General features: G+C 49.5%; 1 protein-coding gene across 18 annotated transcripts in view; it reads left to right on the forward strand.

Annotated features, from left to right (window-relative positions):
* The window catches only part of ncor1 (nuclear receptor corepressor 1), a 65794-nt gene that overhangs the window by 38425 nt on the left and 9291 nt on the right, over nucleotides 1–18078 (forward strand). For 10 of the 18 annotated variants that reach the window (XM_066695858.1, XM_066695861.1, XM_066695860.1 and 7 more), the window contains 22 exons: nucleotides 1736–1872; nucleotides 2187–2313; nucleotides 3562–4084; nucleotides 5228–5465; nucleotides 5988–6189; nucleotides 8038–8271; nucleotides 9161–9327; nucleotides 9830–9947; nucleotides 10538–10633; nucleotides 11240–11337; nucleotides 11558–11729; nucleotides 11861–11992; nucleotides 12095–12181; nucleotides 12291–12547; nucleotides 12675–13005; nucleotides 13314–13517; nucleotides 13723–13923; nucleotides 14279–14428; nucleotides 14897–15115; nucleotides 15351–15498; nucleotides 15601–16217; nucleotides 16335–16469. In XM_066695858.1, coding sequence (XP_066551955.1) covers nucleotides 1736–1872; nucleotides 2187–2313; nucleotides 3562–4084; nucleotides 5228–5465; nucleotides 5988–6189; nucleotides 8038–8271; nucleotides 9161–9327; nucleotides 9830–9947; nucleotides 10538–10633; nucleotides 11240–11337; nucleotides 11558–11729; nucleotides 11861–11992; nucleotides 12095–12181; nucleotides 12291–12547; nucleotides 12675–13005; nucleotides 13314–13517; nucleotides 13723–13923; nucleotides 14279–14428; nucleotides 14897–15115; nucleotides 15351–15498; nucleotides 15601–16217; nucleotides 16335–16469 — 4593 coding nt within the window. The remainder of the gene's footprint in view (nucleotides 1–1735; nucleotides 1873–2186; nucleotides 2314–3561; nucleotides 4085–5227; nucleotides 5466–5987; nucleotides 6190–8037; nucleotides 8272–9160; nucleotides 9328–9829; nucleotides 9948–10537; nucleotides 10634–11239; nucleotides 11338–11557; nucleotides 11730–11860; nucleotides 11993–12094; nucleotides 12182–12290; nucleotides 12548–12674; nucleotides 13006–13313; nucleotides 13518–13722; nucleotides 13924–14278; nucleotides 14429–14896; nucleotides 15116–15350; nucleotides 15499–15600; nucleotides 16218–16334; nucleotides 16470–18078) is intronic. The other 8 variants (XM_066695870.1, XM_066695874.1, XM_066695875.1 and 5 more) reach the window with 5 other exon arrangements.

Here is an 18078-nt window from a genome sequence, read left to right on the forward strand (position 1 = left end):
TGGTTCTGGACAGAAATGCATATAAAGCACTTTTCTTTTGTAAATCATGTTGTAAGTGTGACAACAGACAACACAGTTTTCATATTTTTGTCTTTTCTGTAACAAGTTTCTCTTATAAGAAGACTAAGTGACCTAACAAGGTTGTGTTATTAATTGTATGCTCTCTTTTTTTAATATATTAATTAATTAAACTGCCCTATTATTGGAATCAGTTAGGCAGGGTTTAAAAAGTCATCACCTTAAATTTTGTTTTGTTTTGTTTTTTAAATTGCTAAATGTTCAGACTCTGGGGAATGGGGGTCCTGAAGGCTGCTAATGAAATGACGCACACACTTTCTCTAAGAATCTCCAGCATCACCTTTGAGAGCAACTTTTATTGAGTGCTACACAATCCAGGTCACTGTCCCTTGAACATGGTTGGCTCTGCAGAGTAGAAGAGGTTTTTCATCCTGACGTTTAAAGGCACCCTTCTCACTACACAGAAGCCTACCTGCGGAAAGAGTAATGGGAAAACATCACCACAGTGATCTGGTCTGTGTTAGAGAGACTTTGTTGATGTTACTTTTACTGCGGAGGAGGGGAGGAGGTCAGGGAAGGGTTAGCCGTTCATTCCCTGCCGGATAATTGATGTGTCCGAGTCAGCCACACGTAGGCAGAGGGCCACAAGGATGTTTAACTCCCACTGTTTATGGCGTTGATGCCTCGCACACCGAATTAGATTACACCGAGGTCAGTACGCAGAGAAACAAAACGAGCGGCTCTGAAGCGGAGGAAGGCTGTATACATTACCTTTTCAAATCGCCTGACACCCTGGTGTAAACGCCAGGGTGGCTTTGACAGAGATTCTAAACAGAAATGACTGTTGAAGAGGTGCAGTGAGAGAGAGTGCAGCTCATATTGGCGTCAGTTGACCAAACGTCGGCATCTCTCAGTGTTTTACAGACCCCAGAAATCCATCTGCAGGCGGGATCCTGAACAGCAGGCCCCAAATTCTGTGACTTGTGTAATATCAGTGACAACAAATACGGTAGGGCTCAACATAGCTTTTGCAAAGATCAACTTGGTGGATCATAAAGAGGGCAGTATAGCCCAGGGCCTGTAAGAGTTCCTTGCCACCCCACGGCCCACCTCCCACTTCCCAGGCCCCTGTCTGCCGTACCTGCGCTCCCGACCCGAAGCAGTCTAGTACGGTAAGCTTTCCAGAGGCCACGAGAGGGAACAGCCGTGCCAAAATAAGCTGCAGTCCAGCCCCCGTCTTGAGTAGCTGCTGCTAAGCCCCGTCTTAATAATTTATTGAAACCACGAAAGCTGATTTGAAGATTAACATTAGCAAACTCACAGTTTTGGAAACAGTCTGAGTGCCAGACAGCAGGTGGGGGAGCCTGTCCTCTGAGTAATCTCACCTGTAAAAATACAACCAACCAATCAACCAACCAAATGTCAATTTCCTTTCATTTTCATTAATTTAAACTCATGCCATCCTGATTAGTGGAATATTAGGTTCTGTAATGATTCCACCAGGCCTTGAAACTCACACTTTATGTTTAATATGTTTAAGAACTGCACGGACAAAACGGGTTTGTTGTGGTGACTGCATCTGTGTGAAGAACCTGGCGGGACGGTTTGGCGTTACTGCTCTAGATGTCAGGGCTTTTCCCCCTGACGGCTCTTGAGTTTAGTCACTGATTAATTTCCCAGGGCTTCACTGAGCCCCACTGTTTTTGCTTGGTTTCAGGGTTAGTGGAGCACGGGCGCAACTGGTCCGCCATTGCCAAGATGGTGGGCACCAAGAGCGAGGCCCAGTGCAAGAACTTCTACTTCAACTACAAGAGGCGACACAACCTGGACAACCTGCTGCAGCAGCACAAACAGGTATTCGCTGGGCATCTCACACTGAACTGAGAGGCTCCTCTGCTCCTGTCTCAGAGCTGCACTGTATAAAAATATGACGGGTGTTTGTGTTTTGTTTTTGTTTTCTACAGTAAGAGAAGTCTTGTTCGGTTTATAGTTACAGACATAGTGTTTCAAAGCCTGAGGGAACGTGTCAGTGGAAAATACTGGGTTTTCCACAAGTCTGCTTGAATAGTTTCTCAATTAAAAAAAATAAAATAATGTCAAATCTATATTGTACCTGAGATGATTAAAGTCAATGACTCCTGTGTGTGTACATGTGTGTTCCTGCGCAGGGTTCGCGGAGGTCCAGGGGAGACAGAGATGTGTCTCAGAGCGAGAGTGTGACCTCCACCGTCTCAGCACCTGATGACGAGGAGAACGAGGGCTCCAACGAGGAGGAGAACCCAGAGGATAGTGAAGGTTAGATTAAGCCCCCGGGGGCACGGCTGCACACACACGCACACACACGCGCACACAGCCGTGTTAGCCAATGGTACAGGTTCCCTCGGGTGTGGGGGCCTGCGTTTCGTCCTTTCCTGGCACCTCAGCCCTCGTCTGTCACAACATGGCGCACAGCCAGAGCTGGGCTTGTTTCCGACTCAATTCTAGAACTGGAACTGAAAAATCTCAGAGTTACGGAATTGGAATTGGAATTCAGATTGAATTGAATTGAGATTGGAATTGAACCCAGCTGTGTGCACATAACGCCCGTGGGGGAACGTCAAACAAACCAGTGACTCAATAAAGGAACTAAAAATAATTACGCCAACATTACATAAAAAAATATATATATATATATTTTACGCTAAATAGATAGAATTAAGATTTTGGAGGAAAACCCAGCTGGTGAGGCAGTATTCCCCTTTCTGAAACTTGGCAGGTAGCCCTGAGCCAGGCGTGTGGTTTAAGTGTGCTGAGCCTCCGGGTTGGGTTAGGTCAGGTCACGATGGGAGTGTTTTGAATGTTCAAGCTGAGCTCTGCTGTCGACCGGGTGACCCTGTCAGACTCCCCTCTGTGAGAACTTGACAATAGCCAGTTTGAAGGTTTCATTAAGGAGCCACAGAACCGCGTGATGTACGAGCCAAGAAAGTCTTCCCTCCGCTCCTCGAGGCCAGTGTTTCTTCCTTTTTTTTCTGCACAAGTCCTAGATTACCCCCACTCACTCTGTGTCACCCGGGCTGTGGAGACTCAATTTGAATGTTCAAATGGTGGTTCAAGTGGCAGACGCTCTCGCCCTGTACCTGCGACACATCGAGGCATGTTTGACTAGTGCTTTCAATGCGCCCTTTTCCGAGTGACACGCCAACACCGAGCAGAGTCCTGACGCCTGCCCCGCCAGCCTGAGCCGCTGACCCCTGTGGTTACACTAGTGAATGGAGCTTCTCTAACTGGGCCTCTCTGCTCTCATGTGCTCAGTGGAGGTATGAGGTGAGCCTTAGGCAAACTCTCATGGGAGCAACTCTCTGTCCTTGCTATGAGCCAAGCTGTGTACATACGATACAGGGTTGTTTTGTTAGGTGTTGGACACTGACTTGCTAATGAGTGACCAGTGCATAGCTCACCTTGATTGACCTTGATTATAAGAGGAAGGAAATCTTTTATTCAGCCCACCTGGGTCCCAGTTCGTCTTCTAACCTGCAGCCGTGTTTGTGCTCGTCTCTCCCCCAGGAGCGGAGAACAGCTCCGACACCGAGAGCGCCCCCTCCCCGTCGCAGGTGGAGTCCAGCAAGGCTGCGGAGCAGCGGGCGGAGAGCAGCGCGACCCCCAGCGCAGAGCCCCCGGGCCAGCAGGACGGCCCCCCCAAGAGCGGCACCCCCATGCCCGACGGCCCCCCCAGGCCCCAGGAGCCGGCGTACGGCGAGCTGCGGGTGAAGCAGGAGAAGAGCCCTGAGGCGGTGGACGGTGGCGCGCAGGAGGAGAGGCCGCGGGTCACCTACGAGGCCCAGGTCCAGACCAAGAGTGAGCCGCCCGATGTGGACATGAAGTCGATGGCCAACGTCCAGGTCAAGGTGGAGGCCGACGCCCGGGACAGGGACTTCCCTGAGAAGCCCAGGGACAAAGGGGAGCCGCAGGAGACTGGGCTGAACCTGTCCCAGCGTGGGCCTCAGCGCGACAATGCCCATTCGGACAACGACTCCAGCGCCACCTGCAGCGCCGACGAAGACGTGGACACCGAGCCCGAGAGGCAGAGGTGAGCGGCCTGCCCCCAACACACAGACACATACACACACGCACGCACGCACGCACGCACACACACACACACACACACACACACACACACACACACACAGTTAAATCTGTACTCACAAACACGCCATGCATAACATTCCTGAGCAACCTGCTGCCTACATTATACAAGTGGCTGTTTTTCTTTTCTTTGACACCACAGATTGATATATTATGTTTTCTAATCTGGGCTCTTATTCTCATGTTTGGGTTACTGGTTTCTGAGGCTGACCGAGGAATGTACAGAGCTGGCCTTCAGATAGCCTTGTAACTGCATTTTTGCCCCATCTCTCCCAAGAACTCAGCAGCCCCCCCCCACAAATCACATTTCAATCTGTGCCGAAGGATTGCATCAGAATAGCAGCGGCTTGGTGAAAGTGTCAGGATTGCTGCTCTTTGAGTGGATGAGAGAAACATCTAAAATCCTTCATCGTAGCCGGATGTCTGTAAATCCCCCAAGAACGGCCTTATTTGTTAGCTCCAGGAGATGCTGAAAAGCTTTGAGTTTATATGTAGTGTTTAGCCGTGCCAGGCTGACACTAGGGGCCTCGTAGTACAGTTCGTGTTCCTTTGTGACTTGTCTGCTCGAGTCAGATGCATTTTCTATGAATTGAGTGGTATTTCCTGAAACTCAGTGAAGACCCTTCATTTTGGCCATAAAGTTGATTTACGGATGAAGAACATCTCTGTTGTCTTCACAACAGGCCTTTCACTATAACAGGGGCAAACAAAATGTTTCTTCCTGTGGCTGTGTGGGTCTGGTAACAGTTTAGGATCTGTTCTAATAATAATATATATATAAAAAAAAGCTGCAATGAAACAAGTACCACTAAGATTGAGGCTGAACCTGATTATGCAAAACAATTGAGTAGATGTAAGGTCAAGAGTGCTTTGGAAAAGGAATAGAGAAAGGGCAATGTGTGTTTGGTGGGGGGTTGATCGAGAGGGAGCGAAGAAACCACTCCAGTCCTTCCCAGGAGGCAACTTAACCTCTTTTACCCCTCTCCCTCCCTCTGCTGCGGTCTGTGACTTGATCTTTGAACAACAGCCAAATGAAAAAATGAGAAGCGCTTCTCACGGTGTCCTGGGATGTCTTGTACCTTTGCAGGATGTTCTCTCTAGACAAGCCGTCTCTGCTCGGCCCCCCCGGCTCTGTGCTGGTGTCTTCGCCCATCAAGCAAGGGCACATGAACGTGCAACAGCTGCATCAGCGCGCCGCCTTCATCCCGCCCATGGTCAGTCACTATACTGCTCCCCAGTTTACTATCAGATATGCGCATTCGGAGAAAAATGGAAGCAGTCACAAGGGTGAAAGTATGTCTTATTTAGACCAACCGACTTATCATGTGAGTTTTAACGCATTATAACACTATACACATTATTACAAAGTCATGTGATTGTTTCTTCACGCTTTTGTCCTCATCCTGCCCAACCCTCTACCTCTCTCCCCCCCCACCCCACTTTTTTTATTTTGCACCCCCTCTTTCTCTTCCTCCTCTTCCTGAAGATCTATTCCGCACTTGAACGGATGTCTCTCTCAATTCTTAAGCGGTGTGGGGCGCTTGGTTTCCTTGCAACGATGTCAGATTGTGTGTCTTGTGTGTCAATCGAAGTCTGATCACTAGATACTTGCAGAAGTTCAAAATCGGACGCCCTAATCTGCTGCGAAGCTTGCACCGATCACCTGGGTTGAATAAGGGCAGGAAGGGAGATAATGAGGGGAAGTAGGTGTGTGCTGAAGTACTGTGGGGCAGAAAATTGAATTGGGGGAATGCTAGTTTTACCCCAGCAGGGCTCTGTGCTTGTGTTGTTTGTAATATTGTTTGCTGTGTTGTCAGTGGTTTAATAATATATGCCGCGCCCTGCAGGTGTCCCCTCCCTTCGGGTCCCCCAGCATGCCCATGGTCGCCCCTCTGAGCGGCCTGACCATGCTGCAGCAGCAGATCAAGGCCGTGCATGAATCCTCGCACCAGGAGGAGAAGCAGCGCCAGGACCAGGTTGACTCGGACCGCCGCGCCGCCAACTGCCCCCGTGTCGCCACCAAGAGCCCCACGGTCCTGGACAGGGAGGGTAAGAGCCACCCACCACCAACCAACTGACACGCAAACCCGCTCTCTGACAGACTCAGAGTACACGTAGGGAGGATATGCGATAATTCTAACCTTCTCTGTTTTCGTTTTGAGTCCATGACTATGTGCTCCTTTTGATATAATAAGTGGAGCCTGACTTGTCAGATCTTCACATAAAAGGGCTTTTTATTTTTTATTTGAAAGTGTGCTGATTTGGAAACTGTATAGATAGCCTTATATTACTTGACTTCTAGGCCCCAAGAACTGCCTGCCAAAGTAGATCCATAATTAAAATTCCTCTGGGAAACAGAGCAGTATTGTCTTTCCTGCGAGACGTCCGTTCCTGCGGGCTTTTTTGTCCTCACTTAGACTCCTTCTGTTGCTGTTACTTCTAGCTTTTAGGAAAGACATCTGTGAGAAGTTTATTTTTCGAGTGAGTGTAGGAAACTGTCATCGGTGATGTTTTTATGCCATGCGTGCACTGCCTGCAGGCAGCCGTGCGATCGACTGATCCCCCTTCCTTCTGAACCGAAGGGAAACGCAGTTCAGCCGTGTAATAAGCTTTTGTCTTAAACCCGTTCGACACAGCGCGATGTTATGATGTGTTGTCCTGGCCAAAGGAGGAATGGAAAAGCGAGTGTGGGGCTGGGTTTGCATTTCTCTTTGTAAGGCCAAACAGTCCATACCAGCATTCCTTTGCACAGAGAGAGAGACAGAGAGAGAGACGCAGTTCTCCACAGGCAGAAGGTAGATATATAGTGGTAATATACCGTTCATAAGTTTGAGTTAATTTCGGTATAAACCCTCTCACAGTGGGAGTTATTTGCATGCTGTTTTGCCGAGTTAATCGAACGAGAGGACTGCATTTTTCAGTGCTGTTTCCCATTACATGGTAGTGCATGGTTTGTCTTTCACTGCAGTCAGTAATTTTTATAATTTATAATTTTATAATAGTTTTTATAATATTTAACATACCATGTTAAAAGTTGAACTGGAAGGGCCCTGTGGTCTGGATCACGTTTGGAGTTTAGCGTGGTTTTCCATTGGCGGTTTGGTCCTTGTCACTTATCGGTGCGGTGGGCCTTGTCCTGTGATCAAAATGAATCGCTCTTGTGAATCTGGAAAAGTTACAGCTTCTGTATGTCTATAGCTATTAGATAACTATTGCAAAGTACTGCGCTTTCATTCCCAAGTTAAGCACAACATGCTAAGGGTTCCTTCACACCTAAATTATCTTTAACTTTCCAGGCTGCGCTGAGAATTCAGATTTTCAGGTTCAAGATTTTCCCCACAATTCCAAGTGGTGTATCCTGTCATTCAAGGCACAGCATAGACACGAGCCTGTCCCCAGAAATGTCTGTGTGTGTATATAAATAAATACATAAATAAAACCACCCAGATGTATATAAACCTGATGATTAAAATGTTATTGCTATAATTGACACAAACGTTGAGGAGTCAAGCATCTGTCAGATTTCTCATGATTTATTGTCCCATCTTTGCTTGCGTCTGTGTGATTGAAGATGTATGTGTCGCAGCTCCGGCTGTAAATTAGTTTTACCTCCTTGGAATTCATTCGCGATCTTGGTTTTCAGAGAATCTGGTTCGTCGAAGAATCCCTGCGGTCGAACTAATGTGCTCCAGAAGTTTCCTCTCTGTCATCCAAGAAGCGCTTGGCAGGGTCAGAGTTTTTGATCTGCAGGAGATCTTCGGGCAGACATGGTTTAGGCGTGTTTGTGTGTGTGTGTGTGTGTGTGTGTGTGTGTGTGTGTGTGTGTGTGTGTGTGTGTGTTTGTGGGCGTGCATCGACACTCGGAGCTCACCGTCTTGTCGTTTTGTCCTGCTGCAGGGAAGCCGTACGCCTACATGCCTTACGAGGTGAAGCTGTCGATGGAACAGGAGGCCCAGTCTCACGGTAACTCCGCCAGGGCTGCCTCCCCATACAGACTTTCCCCCAGGGAAGTGAGCAAGGCCTCCCCGCAGCATTCCTCTCCCTACAGCGTGCCACCAGGTAACTACCTTCGGCACAGATATCCCCTCCCCCCCGACGTCAGAGCCATTGACTCCTTCCCTCAACACACAGGTGCTTTTAAAAAGTCTTTTCTTTTTTTCTTTTCCCAGCTTCTAATCTTTGCCAAAACTAAATCTGAAAAAAAACAAAAAAACGATCTGCCTTGACTTGGTTGGTGTTGATTGTTTTTTTTTTTTCTCACCAATGATGTGATTGATTTGATTAATTTCTAGAATGTGGGAGGTGATCAGTTTCAGTCTTGTATTTGCTGTGTGTTACTCATTGGTGGCAAGCTCTGAATTTATGGGGGACCCAATACTTTTTAGGAAAGGGTAGTAAGCAATAGCCTTTGTAAAATATATGTTGGTGGTTAGTGTTAACTCAGACATGCACTTAAATTGCTTAATTGTGTGCACACCTCGTGTCATTCCAATGGAGTGTAAGAGTGATATTTGGATACATTGAGTGGCTCCACCTCCTACAAGAGCCGATTGGATAAAATACCTGTCATGGCCGCCAAAGTGCAGAGGGAGTGGCAGGCTGGGCAGGAAATTTAAACTACATTTGCTCCTCTGTCACGCTTACTTCAGTAACCGATCGATTTGTCAAATAAACTGAGATTTGTTATCCATCTGATGGCCAAATACCTTGGCACCAGTGTTGCCAGCAACGCCAGTTCAACGATGTGAAAATCAATATTAGAAAGTGCATCTCTGGGGGAGCAAAGCCACGTCTGCCTGACAGATATAATGTGACATCTAGCTTTTGATCATGCAGACCCCATTAAGTTGACATCCTTTTAATCAGACTAAAAGTAGGGCTAAACGTGGGAAGCAAAAGATGAGGTGCAGAAAGAGGAAGTGGGTGATTAGCTCGGCCCTGCAGATGTGATGGCCGTGCCTCTCCTCGTATTTCATTCGTTCTGTCTTTCCTTGTGTTGTTTTTTTCCCTGGCCGCCTAGTCCTTCAGCCGGCCCAGAGCCAGATCCTGCAGGGCCTCACCGACGGGGTCCGGGTGACGTTCTCCAGACACACCAGGCCGGCCAACATTCCTTCCCCCCCCCCACTCATTCCATCCTCAAAACCTTCCGACAAGCCATCCTTCATCATGGGAGGATCCATCTCCCAGGTGAGCACGGCGAGAGCTTGAGAGTGAAGGATAAATGGGCGTCCTTCTCTCAGGGGTCTGTAGCTGTGTTAGAGATGATTTATGTTGTATACCTCTGTTATATGCAGGTTACTTGAAGCGCGGTTCTTGTGTGATTGCGTATTTGTTTAAAAAGAGAGCTCAACACAGCTCCCCCCCCCCCCCATGAAGGCAAATCATGGGTCTCATCTTGAGTGAATTAAACTCCCCTCTCTAATCATGTTCTCTTAGTGACTCATCCCTTAGATTGCGGTTTGTGTCTTATAGAGCTCTGCAAACCTTTTACAAACTCCCTGGGATTATTTTAAACCAAAAAGGGGAATGTTTTATTATACATTTTTTTGTTTTTCTTTCCCTTCTTTGTATTGTGCTGTATTCTTGGCAACTCTTGACTGACTAGAATGGAAACCTTCAGGGAAAATGTCAGAATCAGCTGCGATATTTCTCATGTATTTGTTTTTTCATGTTTCTTTCGCCTTTTCAGGGAACTCCTGGCACATATTTACCTTCCCACAGCCAAACGGTATACAGTCAAGATGGCGCGAAGAGCTCCGTGGGCTCCATATCCCTGGGGCTGCCCAGACAGGACCCCTCCAAACCCGGTGAGCAGGGGGCAGGGAAGGCGGGTTTAAAGGTCTTACTGCCAGAGTTCGGAGGAAAGTTTGTCCAAGCATCAACTGCCTGAGACTGAGGATTGTGTGTTTGTTGTGGACTTCACCACAGTCCGCAGCCCAGTCTTGGAGGAACTGTAAATCTGTTTGTCTTAAGGTTTTGGAAGATGAGTATTTAATTTATTTGCTTTCATGTCATTCTTTGAGAGTAAATGGCTTTGTATTGTTAAAGAAGTTTTCCTCAGCTGGCATTGATGTTTTCAGAGTCGGAAGGCACTGGGACGAGGACTTTCTGGTCAAAGGGAGGAGGGGAGGCAACCATGTGGCCTATGCCTTAAGAGATGTATTTTGTCTGTCGTCCTGTAGGAGTTTTTGTTTTTCTCTCCTCCGTGCCTAACGGTTTATTTTCATTGTTTTATTAATAACACACGCCTGTGTTGGTTTCAGTGTAGTCTGTGCATGGTTGCCCTCGGCCTGGGTTGGCCTCGCACAGTCACAGTTGTTGCCCTGGGTCTGTCTCTGACAGTAGCAGTGTTGCCCTGGGTTTTGACAGTAACACTGATGCCCTGCTGTCATTGTAGTGTCCTACATCAAACAGGAAGAGTGCTCTCCCCGTGGGCAGAACGCACAGGCTGAGGGGCTGCTGTCCCGGGCACAGTACGAGGGCATCGTGAGAGGTAAGTTTGCCTCCCCCCCCTTTGCTCCGTTTTCCCAGACGTGTCAGAATTTTGCATACTGGTGACAGAAATTGACCTCATTCAGAAACAGTTCAAAGTATGGCTTCAAGACTGCTGCTTGAGCTCCCACATATTGTTGGAAATATATATTTTAATCTAAGCCATTAGGAGCGAGTTCTGGGATATTATTGTAGAGTCATGTCAGAATCTTGCTATGCTGGTCATTAGCTTAGTGCTCAAGCTTAAGCCCAGGAAATGTGCTACCACCTAGAGGGCACCGAGGGAATTGCAAGACACCTTTGTGTAAATGGCATGCAAATGCAAGAGCTTTCTTTAGTAGAACTGGAAATAAAAAATGAAAATCCCACCGAAGAGTACATCCGCATGTATTTTTTGAAAAGATACCACATCATTGTTCATCTCTCAGGATGATGAACAGATTTTGATGATGGTTTTGGGACATGCTTTCATGATGTAATAGTTTGTGAAAATAAAAATAACTAAACATTTTAAGTGAAAAAACAAAACCATTCCCTTTAAGTTACAGTGGCTGGGGGCAGTCATGTGTTTAAGTTAATTTATTCCCCCCCCCCCTGCTTCTTCCAGGTAACGCAATATCAGCCATCCAGGAGGGAAGCATCACCCGAGGTACTCCAGCCAAGGGGTCCGGAGAGCCCATTCCCTTCCGGGGCTCCATCACCCAGGTACCGGCCTCCGTCCCATCCTGCTGCTCTGGGCGGCTGTTCTGACCGACCGGCCTCCTCCCTGGGGCCAGCTTTCAAATGTTTTTCTCACAGGTGTCGCTCATTAGTTCTGGTGACGTTGTAGAAGTAGTTGCGGGATGGTTTCAGTCAAAATGATGGTGGGCCGTGACAGACTTGTGTCCCCTTTTCTGACTTCCTGTTTGGACCCTTCTCCGCACAGGGGACGCCTGCTCTGTCCCAGTCCAGCATTCCTGCAGACCTTCTGCTCAAGGGCACCATCGCCAAACTGGCCAACGAAGATGTCGGCAACCCTGAGAAAGCCAGGGAGGAGGCACCCTCCAAAGGACACGTCATCTATGAAGGAAAGAGTGGCCACATCCTCTCTTATGACAGTGAGTGGATACCGTGGAAGATGCTCTTGCGTTCACCTGTTTTCTTTTTCAGGGGGGCTAAGATTCTGAGGTCAGGCCTCCCTGTCCTTTGTACCTGCACTGGTGTTAATCAATGTATTTCTACTCCGCAGCCATCAAGAACGCGAGGGAGGGCACGAGGAGCCCCAGGCTGGGTCACGAGATGGTGGGGGTGAAGCGCAGCTATGACATGATCGAGGGATCGATAAGAGGCCACCCTGTGAGGGACTCGGCTCCCTACGAAGGTGAGAGCAACATCACTGCCTGCTGGGAGTTCCTACAGCCACACATATGAAACCAGGCAGACGGATGAGCTCTGAAATCTGTACCTGCCTCTGTTTCTTTAGGCTTGATAAGCCGTGCGCTGCCGAGAGAGAGCCCCCATGGCGGCGAATCCAAGGAGAGGACTGTGTTGTCGGGATCCATCATGCAAGGTCAGTGGCAAGGACTGTTGTTTGCTTCTAACCCTGCGTCTGAAAACCCTGTAGGGCAACACTGAACTGAACAAATGTACTGATTCTCCTTCCCTTGTTGCATACGCAGGGACCCCTCGGGCGGCGACAGATGCTCTCGATGATGGGCAGAAGTACGCCAAGCAGATCAAGAGGGAGAGCCCCCCCGTCCGCCCCTTCGACGGAGCCATCAGCAAGGGCCGGCCTTACGAGTCCGTCACCACCATCAAGGAGATGGGCCGCTCCATCCACGAGATCCCCAGGCAGGACCTGTCGGGCCAGGACAACCGCAAGACCCCCGAGATGGTGCAGAACACCCGGCCAGTCATGGAGGGCTCCATATCCCAGGTGGGAATGGGAAACGTGTCATTACATGATCTCTCAGCAGACTCTGTGTATATTTGGGCCATTTTTACAGCCCCACAAATATTGTGTGTGCCCATGTCCATAATTAATCATTCTTCATTGCTCCCAGGGCACACCAATCAAGTATGAGAGCAGCGGCGTTAGCCAGTCGGCCATCAAGCACAACGTGAAGTCTCTGATCACGGGCTCGAGCAAACTGCCCCATGGCATGGCCCCGCTGGAAATGGACCGGGGAAAGTACGAGGAAGTGAAGGCCGGGGAGGCGCTGCGTGTGCGCCAGTCGGTGGTCAGCTCTGGGGTCCTGCGCTCCACAATGCACGAGGCCAGCAAGTCCCAGCACAGCCCCGGCATGTACGAGGACAGCAATGCGCGCCGGACGCCGGTCAACTACAGCACGTCCATGCCCCGGGGATCCCCCATGCTGGGCCGCACGCAAGAAGGTACTCCCGGCACCGGGCCCGTACTTCTTCAGTCTTGACGTTTTCATTTCAGTTCTCGCACAGCTGAAGCCTTTAAAGGTTGTTTTCTATCAGATATTTCATCAGATGTGAGAGGAAACTGAATGTTTATTTTGTTTAATATCTAGATGACATCACTGTCTGTGATGAGGGTGATTTTTATTTGCTCTTTATTGAAACCATTTCTTTGCAAAACGAATCAACTCCTCAAATGTACTTCTTTTTTATTTGTGTGGAATATATAGGTATACATTTTAAAACTAATACAGCTGCTTACGATGTCTCTTCAGGAGGGAAACCCAGCCACGAGAGAAAGAGCACCCTGACACCAACGCAGCGCGACAGTGTTCCCGCCAAGTCCCCTGTGTCTGGGGGAGACCCCATGTCCTCACACAGCCCCTTCGACCAACACCACCGTGCCGGGGAGATTTACCGCGCCCACCTGCCCCCCCACCTCGACCCTGCCATCGCCTTCCACCGCTCGCTCGACCCTGGTATGGCACGCTTACTTGTCTGCATGTTCTTAACTTCCTGATTTGTAAAGTCTTATACAAATTACTTAGAATATCAATAATTCTCTATCAAGAATTTTCTGTTTAGTCAAAATGCTCTTGTTAATGGTAATCTACTGCAGTTAGAGCACATAAGGTGTTAATTTAACCATATATATATTCTCTCTCTCTATCTCTCGCCTTGTAGCAGCGTACCTGTTCCCCAGACAGCCCTCCCCCACTGGCTACAACACGTATCAGCTGTATGCCATGGAGAACACACGGCAGACCATCCTCAACGACTACATCACTTCGCAGCAGATGCAAGTCATCCCCCGGCCTGATGTCGCTAGGGGCCTGTCCCCACGGGAGCAGCAGATCACCATCCCGTATCCTCCTGGAACACGAGGTACCGGCGCCTCCCGGCCCTGCCGTCTTGTCCGCGTTTCGGGGGACAAACACTGTACCGGTGTCTGTGGAAGACGAGCTACCTTTTCCAGACTGGTAGAAGCAAATGACCGCTGGGCAAACCTGCCATGGAATCAAATGCTCACTTTATTTGAATTTAGATATCCTTTCATCTTAACGTGTATCACAAATATATATATCCCGAATTTGTATTTGCGTTGCCTTATAATTAAATTTAATCAATCTAAAAAGATAAAGAGATGGGGGTGGGCAGGGTGGGAAGTACAAATGTAGAGGTTCTTTATGAAATTGATGCTTTTGGTATTCACTCTGGCCCTTTGCTTCTGTCTGAAAAGGGATTATTGATCTAGCCCAGATGCCTCCCACTATCCTGTTGCCTCATCCGGGGGGAACAAGTACTCCCCCCATGGACCGCGTCACCTACATCCCTGGAACTCAGGCCCCTTTCCCTGCTAGGGCTTTCAACCCAGCCTCCGTGTCTCCAGGTGAGAATCCCAGCCCGCGTCCCATCGCTGCAGAATCACAGACTCATGGGACGTGGACGTGCGCCTGCTGTCGATCCGAGACTAGACTGTCCCGGGTCTGTCCCACGGTGTTTGTAAAATGAGCTTCGTCTGTCGAAATCCCTCGGGGGGAGAACCTGAGATTCCCAAGGCAGGGGTTTGGTGGAGGTGGTGGTGGGAGGGGATTGTGGATCAGGGTAGGCTTCTCTGCTGTGAGTGACTTTGCGAGTTTATTAATTTTCCTAAATTGAAAATATACGACTTGTGGTGCGTGTGGCGTTGGCTGGAATCCAGTGTAATAGTTCTGTCACGTTTTCCATTGGCCGAAGTTGAGCCCTGGATTTTCCACACGGTGTCCGACTCCCAAGCTGCTGTCCTTGTCTCCCACCCTGGGTGTTGGCTGGTGGCTGCCAGTCCCAGTCAGTTTGCCTCTCCGTCCTTGTCTTCCAGGTCACCCTGCCCATCTTGCCGTGTCCGCTGCCAGCGTGGAGCGTGAGCGCGAGCGCGAGAGGGAGCGCGAGCGGGAGAGGGACCGGGAAAGGGACAGGGAGCGGGAGAAGGAGCGGGAGAAGGAGCGGGAGAGGGAACAGAGGGAGAGGGAGCGGGAACGGGACCGCATGGAGGCCGCCTCGGCTGCTGCTTCCAACAACATTGCGTACATCCGGGCAGGTGAGGTAGACGCGGTGGCTCGGCGCAGGATAATCTGCTGAAGAACTTCATAATAATCGACAGATAAGAGAAATTCTGTGTGAAGCTGCATTTGCAGGTGTCATGGTTTGAAACAGCCGTGTCATTGACTATAAACGTAAATCTATAAATCTGCGGTGTGTCAGTGTTGTGATGGCTGTGGAGTTCGCAGGCTGTTCACCATGGGGATTGACTCTTGGTCGCTGTTGTTGTACAGGCTCAGAGCAGCCAGGAAGCCACGGTTTCCTGCGGTCGCCCTCCCCCTCGGTGAGGTCGCAGGAGAGTGTGGTGCAGCAGAGGCCCAGTATATTCCAGGGCACCAACGGCAAGAGTGTCATCACTCCTCTGGACCCTTCGCGCATCATGTGAGCTCCGTGTTTTATCGCAGTCTTCTTGGAGTCATCCTTTACCTCCAGATGTTGCAAATACTATAGTAACTAACCTCAACTTACCACTCCCCTTGACAGGCAAATCGCCCCCAGCGTGCCCTCCCAGCCGGGCGGCCGCTACAGCACCGCGGCTGACGCCCTGGCCGCCCTGGTGGACGCTGCTGCCTCTGCCCCCCAGATGGACGTGTCCAAGGCCAAAGAGAACAAGCACGAGACGGGCCGCATGGACGAGCTGCCGTCCCGCCGGGCCACGGTGCTGAGCGACCAGCAGCAACACCAGCAGCAGCAACTGCAGAAGCAGCAGCAACATCTCCAGCTCCTCCATCACCAGCAGCAGCAGCAGCAGCAGCAGCAACATCTGCAGCAACTCCATCACCAGCAGCAGCAGCAGCAGCAGCAGCAGCAGCAGCAGCAGCAGCAGCAGCAGCAGGCGGCCATGGAGGCGGAGCGGCGGTCCATGCAGTCCCCCTACGCCCCGCCCGGCGCCAAGCCCCACTCCGGGGCCCTGGCTTACGGGGACAGCGGCAAGGACAAGGCCCCGCCCACCAAGTCCCGCATCGAGGAGGAGCTGCGCACCCGGGGCAAGACCACCATCACTGCTGCCAACTTCATCGACGTCATCATCACGCGCCAGATCGCCTCCGACAAGGACAGCCGCGACCGGGGCTCTCAGAGCTCCGACTCCTCCAGCAGCCGTGAGTCCCTGGCTTTATCTGATCTGGTGTGAGGGAGTCCTCTTCACACTCCAAAGACATGTTGGGTTAATCTTCTGTTTGTTTCTTTCCCTCACCCCCCCCCACAAAACCCTTTAGTGTCCTCCAATCGGTACGAAGCTCCATCGGCCGACGCCATCGAGGTCATCAGCCCGGCCAGCTCTCCGGCACAGATGCAGGAGAAGCCAGAGCCCTCCTTCGCACAGGAGCCTCCCAAACCCACCCAGGCTGAGGGTAAGACCCCTATCTGTCAAACTGGAGAACCAGTGTCTCCTGTAATGCCAGGCTGAAGGAGAAGATGATTATTTTAATGATGTTGTACTGTGACCAGAAGATTTAAACTCCTTTTCCTTCGTACTCCTAGTTACTCGCACACAAATACATTTTATCCAAGGACGTGTTTCTGTGTGTGTGTGTGTGTATGTATGTATGTGTGTGTATATATATATATATATATATATACAAAGTGAGGGAAAAAAGTATTTGATCCCCTGCTGATTTTGTACGTTTGCCCACTGACAAAGAAATAATTTTAATGGTAGGTGTATTTTAACAGTGAGAGACAGAATAACAACAACAAAAATCCAGAAAAACGCATTTCAAAAAAGTTATACATTGATTTGCATGTTAATGAGTGAAATAAGTACTTGATCCCCTATCAATCAGCAAGATTTCTGGCTCCCAGGTGTCTTTTATACAGGTAACGAGCTGAGATTAGGAGCACTCTCTCTGTCCACAGAAGCAATCAATCAATCAGATTCCAAACTCTCCACCATGACCAAGACCAAAGAGCTGTCCAAGGATGTCAGAGACAAGATTGTAGACCTACACAAGGCTGGAATGGGTTACAAGACCATCGCCAAGCTGCTTGGTGAGAAGGTGACAACAGTTGGTGCGATTATTCGCAAATGGAAGAAACACAAAATAACTGTCAGTCTCCCTCGGTCTGGGGCTCCATGCAAGATCTCACCTCGTGGAGTTTCAATGATCATGAGAACGGTGAGGAATCAGCCCAGAACTACACGGGAGGATCTTGTTAATGACCTCAAGGCAGCTGGGACCATAGTCACCAAGAAAACAATTGGTAACACACTACGCCGTGAAGGACTGAAATCCTGCTGCCCCCGCAAGGTCCCCCTGCTCAAGAAAGCACATGTACAGGCCCGTCTGAAGTTTGCCAATGAACATCTGAATGATTCAGAGGAGAACTGGGTGAAAGTGTTGTGGTCAGATGAGACCAAAATCGATCTCTTTGGCATCAACTCAACTCGCCGTGTTTGGAGGAGGAGGAATGACCCCAAGAACACCATCCCCACCGTCAAACATGGAGGTGGAAACATTATGCTTTGGGGGTGTTTTTCTGCTAAGGGGACAGGACAACTGCAGCGCATCAAAGGGACGATGGACGGGGCCATGTACCGTCAAATCTTGGGTGAGAACCTCCTTCCCTCAGCCAGGGCATTGAAAATGGGTCGTGGATGGGTATTCCAGCATGACAATGACCCAAAACACACAGCCAAGGCAACAAAGGAGTGGCTCAAGAAGAAGCACATTAAGGTCCTGGAGTGGCCTAGCCAGTCTCCAGACCTTGATCCCATAGAAAATCTGTGGAGGGAGCTGAAGGTTCGAGTTGCCAAACGTCAGCCTCGAAACCTTAATGACTTGGAGAGGATCTGCAAAGAGGAGTGGGACAAAATCCCTCCTGAGATGTGTGCAAACCTGGTGGCCAACTACAAGAAATGTCTGACCTCTGTGATTGCCAACAAGGGTTTTGCCACCAAGTACTAAGTCGAAGGGGTCAAATACTTATTTCCCTCATTAACATGCAAATCAATGTATAACT

The sequence above is a fragment of the Amia ocellicauda genome, chromosome 22 (assembly GCF_036373705.1).
Source record: "Amia ocellicauda isolate fAmiCal2 chromosome 22, fAmiCal2.hap1, whole genome shotgun sequence".
Classification (NCBI taxonomy): domain Eukaryota; kingdom Metazoa; phylum Chordata; class Actinopteri; order Amiiformes; family Amiidae; genus Amia; species Amia ocellicauda.